This window comes from Mirounga angustirostris, unplaced genomic scaffold (genome assembly GCF_029215605.1).
Source record: "Mirounga angustirostris isolate CCGP_5_RB_7025 unplaced genomic scaffold, mMirAng1.0.hap1 SCAF_1, whole genome shotgun sequence".
NCBI classification, from domain to species: domain Eukaryota; kingdom Metazoa; phylum Chordata; class Mammalia; order Carnivora; family Phocidae; genus Mirounga; species Mirounga angustirostris.
In genome coordinates this window covers 150,332,260-150,344,362 of record NW_026991709.1, presented here as the reverse complement: position 1 = coordinate 150,344,362, position 12,103 = coordinate 150,332,260, and the positions used below count along the sequence as shown (strand labels likewise).

General features: G+C 38.1%; 1 protein-coding gene across 10 annotated transcripts in view; it reads right to left on the bottom strand.

The window, feature by feature from the left end:
• Positions 1 to 12,103, bottom strand: part of LRRFIP2 (LRR binding FLII interacting protein 2) — a 108,723-nt gene that overhangs the window by 24,008 nt on the left and 72,612 nt on the right. For 6 of the 10 annotated variants that reach the window (XM_045904060.3, XM_045904061.3, XM_045904063.3 and 3 more), the window contains 2 exons: positions 10,719 to 10,790; positions 4,436 to 4,606 (listed from right to left, as the gene is read on the bottom strand). In XM_045904060.3, coding sequence (XP_045760016.1) covers positions 4,436 to 4,606; positions 10,719 to 10,790 — 243 coding nt within the window. The remainder of the gene's footprint in view (positions 1 to 4,435; positions 4,607 to 10,718; positions 10,791 to 12,103) is intronic. The other 4 variants (XM_064590234.1, XM_064590242.1, XM_064590261.1 and 1 more) reach the window with 1 other exon arrangement.

The following is a 12,103-nucleotide window of genomic DNA, read 5'->3' as shown; positions in this document are numbered from 1 at the left end:
AAGTAATGAAGTAGTCACCCACACTACAACACAGATGAATGTCAAAAATAGTTCAGCTAAATAAAGAAGCCAGTCTCAAAAGCCACCTTCATATTCTATGACTCTATTGACTGCAAGTTTAGAATGGGGAAATCTATAGAGACAGAAAGCAGAGGAGTTACTCAGGGCTGAGGAGGCAGGAGACAGAGCAATGACAGCTAAAGGGTACAGGGCTTCTTTCTGACATGACCACAGTCCTCTAAAACTAACTGGGACGGCTGCACATAATATGAATATACAAAAGCCCCGAATTGTACGCTTTTAAAAGGATGAATTAGATGGTATGTGAATTTTATCTCTAATCCATTTTAAAATAATACAAGAAATGTGAAACAGTAATGATAAAATTAGTATACCCCATTTTGCAACCCTTAATCCACTAACAGATCGAAGCATCTAGCAACAGCATTATAAAAAGAAAGAGCCATACATCAGGGCCTCCTGCCAGAAGATAACCCGTGAAGCAGACGTGCCAAAAATGCCACACCTGTATTTGGTTAAGCCTCTAAACCTGACTACCTGTTTACAGAAAATACAGAGGAAAAGGGAACACATTAAAGACACCGTAGGAATGAAACAGCAAAATCCCTAAGGCTGTCAGAAACTGTTAAGACAAGCAATCCTGTCTCTTCAATACACAAATTGCAAGGGAGGAAAAAATAAAAAAGAGATGAAAGGAAAGCTATAAATAGAGACTTAAAGACATGACAACTAATTCCAACTTATGGAACTTATCTGGATCCTCAGGGTTTTGTTTTTTTTTTTTATTTAAGTGTAAAAAAGAAAACCACTTAGGACATTTGAGACAATTAAAATTTTAACAATGGTTGGATACGTAGTATGAAGGAATTATTCTTAATTTTTTAGATGTGAATGGTCTTGTGGTTATAAAAAAAAGAGGGAGTCCCTCTCGTTTAGAGAGTCATGCCTAAACTCATATTAAAATATGAGATACTGGGGGCGCCTGGGTGGCTCAGTCGCTTGAGCGACTGCCTTCGGCTCGGGTCGTGATCTCAGGATCCTGGGATCGGGCCCCATGTCGGGCTCCCTGCTCCGCGGGAAGCCTGCTTCTCACTCTCCCACTCCCCTGCTTGTGTTCCCTCTCTCTCTGTCAAATAAATAAATAAAATCTTTAAAAAAAAAAAAAATGAGATACTGAGGGGCACCTGGGTGGCTCAGTCGGTTAAGCATCTGCCTTTGGCTCAGGTCATGATCCCAGAGTCCCAGGATCGAGCCCCACATCGGGCTCCCTGCTCAGCGGGGAGTCTGCTTCTCCCTCTCCCTCTGCTCCTTCCCGGCTCATGCTCACTCTATCTCGCTCACCCTCTCAAATAAATAAATAAAATCTTTAAAAAATATATGAGTTACTGAGGTCTTGTCTCAAAGAACAGGAGTGGGGGAAATACGACAAAATTGGCCATGGGTTGATGGTTGCTGGGGGTAGATGATGGGCTTTAGGAGGGTTCAGAATAGTCTGCTATTTTCTGTATTTTTAAAACCTCTAGGGGCACCTGGATGGCTCAGTCGGTTAAGCATCTGCCTTCGGCTCAGGTCATGATCCCAGAGACCTGGGATCGAGCCCCGTGTCAGGCTCTCTGCTCAATGGAGAGTCTGCTTCTCCCTCTCCCTCTGCTGCTGCTCCCCCTGCTTGTGTGCTCTCTCTGTCAAATAAATAAATAAAATCTTAAAAAAATAAATAAAAAATAAAAACTCTAATATTTTTTAAAAATGTTAAAACAACTTTAAACATAAAATGTTTAAAAACATTTTTTTAAAAAAAAGAAAGGAAAAGAATCCACTACTAAAATAAATAGCTATTAAGGAAATAATATACTTGAGACATTCCTAATCAGGCATTCTTCCCCAGAGTAGGTATAGAGACAATATTTAAGATACAGTTATTATAATCCCAGCAGGAAGCACTGAAGACATTTTGAAAAATTGTATTAATACCATTGTTGTTATAATTGAATGGTCCTTCTCTACCCTTTCCTTCTGAACTATAATGAAACATACCTGAGTGCCTGACCTCTCTGTAGGTCTCTGAACGTGAACATTCTACTGCATGAGGCAATATCTATAGGGGCACTTGGGTGGCTCAGTCAGTTGAGTAGCCAACTCTTTTTTTTTTATTATTTTATTTATTTTTTTTTTAAGATTTTATTTATTTATTTGACAGAGAGAGAGACAGCGAGAGAGGGAACACAAGCAAGGGGAGTGGGAGAGGGAGAAGCAGGCCTCCCGCCGAGCAGGGAGTCCGATGCGGGGCTCGATCCCAGGACCCTGGAATCATGACCTGAGCTGAAGGCAGACGCTTAACGACTGAGCCACCCAGGCGCCCCGAGTAGCCAACTCTTGACTTAGCTCAGGTCATCATCCCAGGGTCCCGAGATAGAGCCTCTTGCTTGTCCCTCTCCCTCCCCCTCTGTCCCTCCTCCTGCTTGGGATTTTTTTAATTTGAAAAGCACAGGTGGGATTTTTTTACATAAAAATTAAAAACCACAGCTCTATGTATACTAACACATCTCTAGATATTAGAAAAAGACAAAAGGAAAAAAATATTAAGTTGCCTAGTAAGTTAATCATAGAGGTTTGCGGGTTGTTGTTGTTTTTTTTTTTAATGCTCAAGGGCATTTGAGAAGATGGAATGATAACTCATTTTAGTACTGAACATTAAATACTTACCATGAGATTTTCTTCTAATCTACTAGAAACAAAGAGCCAGAAACAGCATGAAAAATGCATGGAAAGGCAAAAAAGGAGTCCAAGGGCTCTACATAAAATATGACAGTTCAGAATCTCAGAAATTGGCCCTTGAGAAACAGGAAGAATCAAAGAGGAAACCACCTATGCCACCAAATCATAGTCTTCAATGAGCCCTGTCATCCAGTATGAAAATATCTGGAGGTCTCTTTTTCACTTACATAGACACAAGTCTTCTTATCCTAACTTTTTTTTTAATAGACTTTATTTTTTAGAGCACTTTTAGGTTGGTGCAGTTGAGTGGAAAAGACAGAGTTCTCATATAGCCCTGCCCACACACAAAGAGCCTCTCCTACCTACTATCAACCTCCTGCACCAGAGTGGTACATTTGTTACAAGTGCTGAGCACACACTGACACATCATTATCACCCAAAGTCCATAGTTTACATTAAGGCTCACTCTTGGTGTTATATATTCTATGGGTTTTGACAAAAATAATGTATCCACTAGTATAGTATCATACAGAATAGTATCACTGCCCCAAAAATCCTCTATATTTTGTCTAGTCATCCTTCCTTCCCCCAAGCCCTTGACAAACACTTCCGAACACATTTTAAACATGACCAAAACAGACTGGAATGAACATTTTCAGTCCTCAAGGAAAAAAATCCCCATTAGAGTGTATAGTATTAATACCAGTCCCTTTGAGGGCACCTGGGTGGCTCAGCTGGTTAAGCAACTGCCTTCGGCTCAGGTCATGATCCTGGAGTTCCGGGATCAAGTCCCGCATCGGGCTCCCTGCTCGGCAGGGAGTCTGCTTCTCCCTCTGACCCTCCTCCCTCTCATGCTCTCTGTCTCTCATTCTCTCTCTCTCAAATAAAAAAAATAAATAAATAAAAATACCAGTTCCTTTGAGGTTATATTAAACAGCTTCTCTCCCTTCAGATTACTGATGTTTCTAACAATTCACTGTGAACATGTCCTAAATTGTTTTCTGGGCTTTTTATTTTTATTTTTGCAATGTAGTCACAACTCATTTTTTTGGCAGTAATAACCTTTTGTCCTCTGCTTGGACTGACATCAACACTTTAAAAAGTCCAAATCCAGTAAGAGAAGCCAATTTGCTTTCCGCAGTTGTCAAAGGGCAAATCTGAACCTTGGACAGTGGCTTTTATTTTCCATCTGCACATTTTAACAATATAACTTACAAACCTCTAAAGAAAACATCTGCTGACGTCTGACCCATGTCTCCATCCTGCTGTTTTTAAAGAACTGGTTAAAAACTTCTCTCCAATCATTTAGAAAACAGATTATCTTAAAAAATGATAGAAAAGAAAAAATGAACTGTCTCACTGAAAGTCCTCAGAGCTTTGTGGCATTCTAGCCAGTTAAAACAAGAAGACATTAAGAGATAGAAAATAAAGATAAAACTTGAGTTGTATTCTATCTTCAGAAAATGAAGGAGGTCATAAGATTTTCCTTAAGAAAATTAAATAGATTTTATAAAAATTTAAAAAAGAAAATATCTTAAGACCTGATATCTCATGTTTGTCAATTTCCTTGGACCAATCAGTTTCGACTGCAGCTTCAGACCCGGGTATGCTGCGCTGTTCCATCAAGCCCAGCACCTCCGAAATGGCAGGTTCTAATTTTCTGACCCAGAGAAAGGGATGACACAAGATGCACAATTACCTTTGATTTTTCTTCATTTTCTCTATAAAATTCTGCCATTTGTTCCTCCTGTTCTTCAATAACATCCTTGAGGGTGTCTACCTGGTAGATCAAATTGTTCTTCTCATTGTCTAACTGTGCGTTGGAAACCATGGCTTTCTTGTATTTTTCTTCCACTTCGGATAAAGACTCCTAGATGAAAGTCACAGCCATCAGCCTGATATCTAAAATACGTTCATTGCTTATATTCAATATAACAGGAAATACAGCACTGGCACAAACACATGAAGATGCATTTTTGCAAAATGCAAGCGGTTGAGGGAATTCCTGGTTTAGTAACATGCACATGAAATGAAAGGATGGTAATAAGCCAATTATGCCAGGATAAGAACTTTATATGCTCTCTGCTATACAAGAAACAAAATCAAGCAGCAATGTAGCCTCTGAAAGATAAAAAGGTATGCAGACCACATATATTTGTGAAGAGTCCTAAAATGAAGAAGCATAGATGTTTTCAGAAATGTTACTCTTGTTTTTAAACAACAAGCTGTTTGGTATTCAGAATGCAATGATAGAACAGAATACAGCCTCTCTTCACACAAGTAAACGTAATACTCATTTGAATTTTGCTACTTTCCAGACATCTGTTTTCAGTACTTTCTTGTTCTGTATAATAATGCTAATGTAAAGGCATAAACATTTTTTTCTAGCAATTATTCAAGTTCTGGTCATTCTTTAATAGTAAGCAATACAAAAATGATTAAAAAAAGAGTAACAACAGGGCGCCTGGGTGGCTCAGTTGGTTAAGCGACTGCCTTCGGCTCAGGTCATGATCCCGAAGTCCCGGGATCGAGTCCCGCAATCGGGCTCCCCGCTCGGCGGGGGTCTGCTTCTCCCTCTGACCCTCTTCCCTCTTGTGCTGTCTCTCATTCTCTCTCTCAAATAAATAAATAAATAAAATCTAAAAAAAAAAAAAAAAAGAGTAACAACAACAAAAAAAGAGCAAAAACAAAATGTCTGAAATTTTATATAATTCAAAGTTTTCTGCTTAAAACAGCTTACAAGTCTATTTTTTAACAACTATCTAATTTGGTAGATTATTACTACCTAGTAACAGTTTTTAAGGCTTTTAAAAAGAAAAAACATTTGGGTGGCTCAGTCGGTGAAGTGTCTGCCTTCAGCTCAGGTCGTGATCCCAGGGTCCTGGGATCAAGCCCCACGTCGGGCTCCATGCTCAGTGGGGAGCCTGCTTCTCCCTCTCCCTCTACCCCTACCTCCAGCTCGTGCTCTCTCTCTCGCTCTAACTCAAATAAATAAAATCTTAAAAGAAGCATTTCACATAAGAAAAGTCATTACTTCTAGAAATAAATTTTAAAAATACTAATGTAGGGCGCCTGGGTGGCTCAGTCGTTAAGCGTCTGACTTCGGCTCAGGTCGTGGTCCCAGGGTCCTGGGATCGAGTCCCACATCGGGCTCCCTGCTCTGCGGGAAGCCTGCTTCTCCCTCTCCCACTCCCCCTGCTTGTGTTCCTTCTCTCGCTGTGTCTCTCTCTGTCAAATAAATAAAATATTTAAAAAAAAATAAAAATAAAAATAAATAAATAAAAATACTAATGTAAATGTTCAACAAACCAAGATCAAAGATACAGAATTGATAGTCCAGAACCCTTACATTTGTGACCAATTGACTTTTTTTGTTGTTGTTGTTAGTTGTTTATTTATCAAGACAAACTATTCCATAACCCAATATTCGTGTTTCATAGTTCAGGAACACAGGTCAGTGACAGACTTCAATGGAACTCAACCCAAATAAATTCTTTACATTCCAGAATCACTCTGCACTCTGAAAGATACCAGCCTTCTTCATCTCCTCAAACTCTTTCATGGAATCATAATTTCTGTAGAAATCTGCATATGCCTTCTTTCTTGGTTCGGCCACAGCAAACTTAGAGAAAGCTGCAACCCCCAGGGATACAGCGAACTCTCCAACAATATGAAATCACAGACGCTTGGCCAGAAGGCCTCACATCTGAGGTTTCATCAAAGCACTGGAAGTCATGGTAGTTATTCTCCTCAACACCAACCTCAAACCTAACGTCCTCCCTAATTGATACAGAAATCTAATCAATTGACTTTTGACAAGGGTACCTAGACAACTCAATGGGAAAGGAATAGTTTTTCAACAAATGGTGTTGGAACAGCAGGATATCCACATGCAAAAGAATAAAGTTGGCTTCCTACATCACACGGTACACAAAAATTAACTCAAAATGGGTCAGAGACCTAAATGTAGGAGCTAAAATTATAAAATTCTTCAAAGAAAATATAGCACTAAATCTTCATGATCTTGGAGTAGACAGAGTAGGTTTCCTAGATACAATACCAAAAGCAGTATCAATGAAAGACTTCATCAAAATTAAAAACTTCTGTGGTACAAACAGTATCATCAAGAAAGTATTAAAAAAAAAAAAAGACAATCCATACTATGGGAGAGATTATTTGTAAATCATGTATCTGATTAGGGACTTGTATCCAAAATATATAAAGAACTCCCACAACACCATAATAAAAAGACACAGAATTCAGTTTAAAAATGGGTGATGATCTGATTAAATATTTCTCCAAACAGGATATGCAAATGGCCAATAAACACATGAAGACAGGCTCAACATCATTAGTAATTAGGGAAATGCACATCAAAACCACAATGAGATACCACTTCAGACCTACTATGATGGCTATAATTTAAAAAAAAAAACAAACAGAAACAAGATTAACAAGTGTTGGTGAGGATGTGGAAAAACTAGAAGCCTCACACAGCTAGGGAGAATGTAAAATAGTGCAGCTGCTTTGGAACAGTTTGACAATTCCTCAAAGTGTTAAATATATTGTTACCATATGACCCAGAGATTCTATTCCTAGGTATCTAGGAGAAATGAAAAGGTATGTCCATACAAAAACTTGTACACAAATGTTCATAGCAACATTACTCATAACAGCCCAAAACTGGAAACAACCCAAATGTCCATCAACTGACACATAAACAAAAATGTGGTAAATCTATACACTGCAATATAAACCAGTTGTGATAGATGGATGGATGGATGGATAGATGGATGAATGGATAGATGGAAGGAAGGAAGGAAGGAAGGAAGGAAGGAAGGAAGGAAGGAAGGAAGGAAGAAAGGAAGGAAGGAAGGAAGGAAATGAAAGAAAGAAAAGAAAGAAAAAGAAAGAGAGAAAGAAAGAAAGAAAGAAAGAAAGAAAGAAAGAAAGAAAGAAAGAAAGAAAGAAAGAAAAAAAGAAAGAAGGAAAGAAAGAAAAAGAAAGAAGGAAGGAAAGAAAGTTAGTTACAACATGGATGAATCTTCAAAACATTATACTAACTGAGGTCAATCACAAAAGACTACATATTATATGATTCCATTTATATGAAATGTCCAGAATAGGCAAATCCACAGAGACAAAGTAGATTAGTGGTTACCCAGGCTGGGTGTGTAAGAGGAAGAGGAAGGGTGAGGAATGACTGCTAATTGGCACAGGGTTTCTTTCTGGGGTAATGAAAGCATTCTAAAATAGGGTTGTGGTGATGGTTGTGCAACTCTGTGACTATGCTAAAACCCACTTGAACTGTGTACACTTTAAATGGGTAAACTTTACAGTGTGTGAAGTATATCTCAATAAGGATATACACACAATAAGCCCTTCATAAACCAGGGCTGTATTAACAGGCAGCATTTATACCAGGAATGGGAACAAATATAAAACAAATAAAAAAATATAAGCAAAGTCAATTGTATAATGGTTTAAATATAATGGGATCCTAATATAATACAGAATTTAGAATGATTCTGATCCATCTCAGGGGCTAATAGCATTCAAGAAAAGTCTTCCTCACAGCTCAGTCCCATAGAAAATGGAGTATAACTTTATTAACATCAGAATCTAAGATAGTTTAGCAAGAGATGCAAAAATACAGTAACAATAAATTTGACGTAACATTTATGGCATGTACTCTCCTTTAAACAGACCATGGAAGACGGTTTTAAATTTGTGTCAAGGTAGTTTTAATTATTTCAATCTAGCTTACATAGTGGTATCTATTAGGAATTAATTTTACTTAAATGTGTCTAAGGCAGTGATTTTGCAAGTGTAGATTCTAGACTAGCAGCAACAGCATTAACTGGGTAAACATACAAATTTTCAACCCCATTCCAGACCCAGTGAATGAGAAAATCTGTGAGTAGGGTCCAGCAGTCTGTGATTTAACAAAACCCAGGTGGTTCTGCATGGAGGCTAGAATGAGGGAAAAGCACCCCAAAGGCTGCCTCACTTAATCAAGAGTAATGTCATAAGCAATGACCCAGTATCCTTTTTTAATAGGACACGTTCACACCACCACGCTTGATCACCAATCAGACCATTTTTTAAAATGATTTTCTTCCACTTAAAGAAGTCATTTCAAGTATAAATATAACCTGAAGTCAAGCTCAATTATATGCTGACCATGAATTATGAAAAGGGGGGGTGGGGAAAAAAAAGGGAGGTGTTGGGGGGGATGGAAATTAAGAATACACGTATCATGATGAGCACTGAGTAATGTAGAGAATTCTTGTATCATTATGTTGTGCACCTAAAACTGATATAGCACCGTATGTTATACTCCAATAAAATAAATAAACATAAAAATAAATAAAATAGATCTCTTCTAAATGAAAAAAATAAAGCAGGGTACACCACTGTATATCACAAAGTAATTTTTCCTTTACTCTGGATATGCTTCTGTTGCACTAAACATGGATATATTTAATGTATTTTTTTACAGTTTTTCTTAGCATGGTATCATTTATGTGAGGAACATTAAGTTTTGCTTTTTTGTCTTAAAAAAAGGGATCTTGTATCTGTTTGGTCTCAAATAAATTTAATCTGTTCTTTTGTATCCTTCAAAGAATGTAGTAAATGGTAGATCTAAAACATAAGAAAAAAATGTTTTAAATAAAATAAAAAGCAACAAGTAAGAATGCCTCTGAATCGCTTGCTTTCCTGATACATATAAGACACTTCAACATGAGTGTACTTACTTAATATATAGGATTTATTCCCTTGATCCAAGATATTTCCAAAAGTCTTATCTCTAAAACGTTAAGAGGGGATTAAATCCTGAAGATTAGAGCCATGAAAACTAACTGAGCACATCCACATACTACCTCTGTAATTCTCCTGATGTTTACTGATAGCCTCACACGCTGCCATATCAGCGGCCTCCACACTTCCCTCCCGGACACTCTCCACAGGACTCCCTACCCTTTTTGGTCCTGAGTCTTAACCATAAGTTCCTTATGGACAATAATTATCCACATGAAGGTTTTGACTGGTAACTGGGCTACTTCACATCACGCCAGGAAAGCTGATGAAAGCCTTGCGTATTAGGCCTATGCTTTGTCCTTCGAGCATATCCTGAATCACCTTTTTGAATACCTTACTTATGTGATTTTAGAGGCCTGATGTGTATTTTTTATTTCAAACAGGGACATGCATGTGCTCAGGAAAACTTTTAGTTTCCTCATATTAGATTTGAACTTCAAAATAAAACATGGGGAAGCGCATGATAACCAAGTGCCACTGACAACCAAACTGTCTGCCTCACTCGGACCCTTATATTGAAAACTGGTAGCCATCCTTGCTCAGAAAAGATTTAGGCCCATTTAAATTTACCTCCAAATTTTTTAAAGCACTGAATCTGTATAATCCTTTTTGACCTATAGTTTAAAAAAGAAGAAGAAGAAACAAAACGAAAACACAGACCTTCTATCTCAGGGTCCTTCCTCCAAAAGGAATATTTATAATAATGCACTCTTAGATGTTTCTTCCTCCTGCCTTTAATATTGACTGAATTTGGTGACAGAAATAGGCAATATTCTCTCATTTAGCATGGAAAAATTTTAAGGTCTAATTTTTAATTAAATATATATATATAAATTCATTCTCAGAATACTTTTTAAGAGTTTGTCCAATTTAATTTTGTATGGCTAAGACACAAGGGACATGCAACTATTTTACAAACTTAAGAACTCTTAAGGTGTAATATCTTTTACTGAATATTCCAAAAACCATACTAAACATTTAGACAAAGCAGAGACTGAAAGCTTGCCTTTCCTATGCACTGCAGGTTAAGCACATGCTTGAAAGACAAACACTGTTAGTAAAGCTCTGTGCACTGGGGTTAACAGAACTTGTGAAACCACCATTACGCAACACTTCTGTGTACAGACAGCATGCTTGGGCTGCAGAATGGGCCCTGATACCTTTAGTTCTTTAAGCCCTTGCATGTATCTCCCTTCTACATCCTGTATCTGGTCCTTAAGGTCATAGATATCCTGCAGGACATAGGAATGAACCATTGCGTAAAACCATGCATAAACATATCTTAAGTCTCAGAGATTCAGCTGAAAACATGAACTACTTTTGTATATTCCAGACTAAAAGCAAAGAAATCAAAGTACACAAGCATAACTGCCACTCCAAACCATGGAATAGGGCAAACAGGTCAGGGGGGATAGTGGGGCTGGAGAAGGTCTGGAGTAATCAATCTAAAGTATTCACTATTTTCTTGGCATTAACATGTGTTGAAACAGCATTAGCAAAGGGGGGGTGTATATGGAAAAAAGCTATATAAATTATAATATGCTTAACATATAATATTAAAAATTTTATAAATCATTCAAATGATTTTTAACATAATGCTTCACCTAGAACTAGTAAAACATGTAGTAAATTAATTATAAGCAGCAAATTTTACTGACTCATGCAAAAGTTTTAAAAACTAATAAATGGATATGAACAACGTTGTCTTTCAATGACTTGCTTACCAAGCACAATTAATTTGGGAGAAAGAAAGTAAAGGGAAGGAAGTTAAACACCAACATTTTAAACATTATGTCAAATGAGAGTCTAGGCTGAGGATGCCATTTAAATGATGAGAAAAGAGCATCTGCTCCAAATGTAACCATAATCCTTAAAGTAAAGCAGGTCAAATTTTAAATGGAAAATACAGTTTCCCTTATACCTGACCCTGCTACATACAATCGATTCAGACGCTTAATTTAGGGAGAAAATAACTGCCACGGTTATTTTCCCTGAGTACCATTCTGCAATACAGACAGGATCAATTCTCCAAGGCCAGTCACACACACTTTCTGTATTATACTTCCCCTGCCCTCTTCATTCCCTCCTTTGTAGGTCTGTCTGTCTTCTGCTCATTGATTCATTCAACAGACATATATCGAAAGGCTACGAGGAGCCGAGTATAAGGATACAAAGCTCTCACTTCCTTCAGAAAGTCATTCTCTTAAAGAAGCAATACAGGGAAACCGCAAGCACGAGCTAAGTTGTGAGGCTGGAGGGCCTTTCCCTCCCGTGTTCTGTCCCACTGAAGGCAAGAGTTTATCTTACTCAACTCTGCACCCCCGGCACCTATGCTGGTACTCAGTAAGAGCTTGGTAAATATTGATACTCGCAAAGTCATGCCATGTCGGCCTGGGGCGGCTCTCCTTCTTGACCGCCACCGTCACTGCTGCAAACCTCTCCACCCTCTAACCACTGGCCCACTTTTACAGGCTGCCCACTTCATAAGCCGGACTCCTGCTCCTACCCGCTTACAATCTGACTCAGTACCCCAGTCCCCACCTCC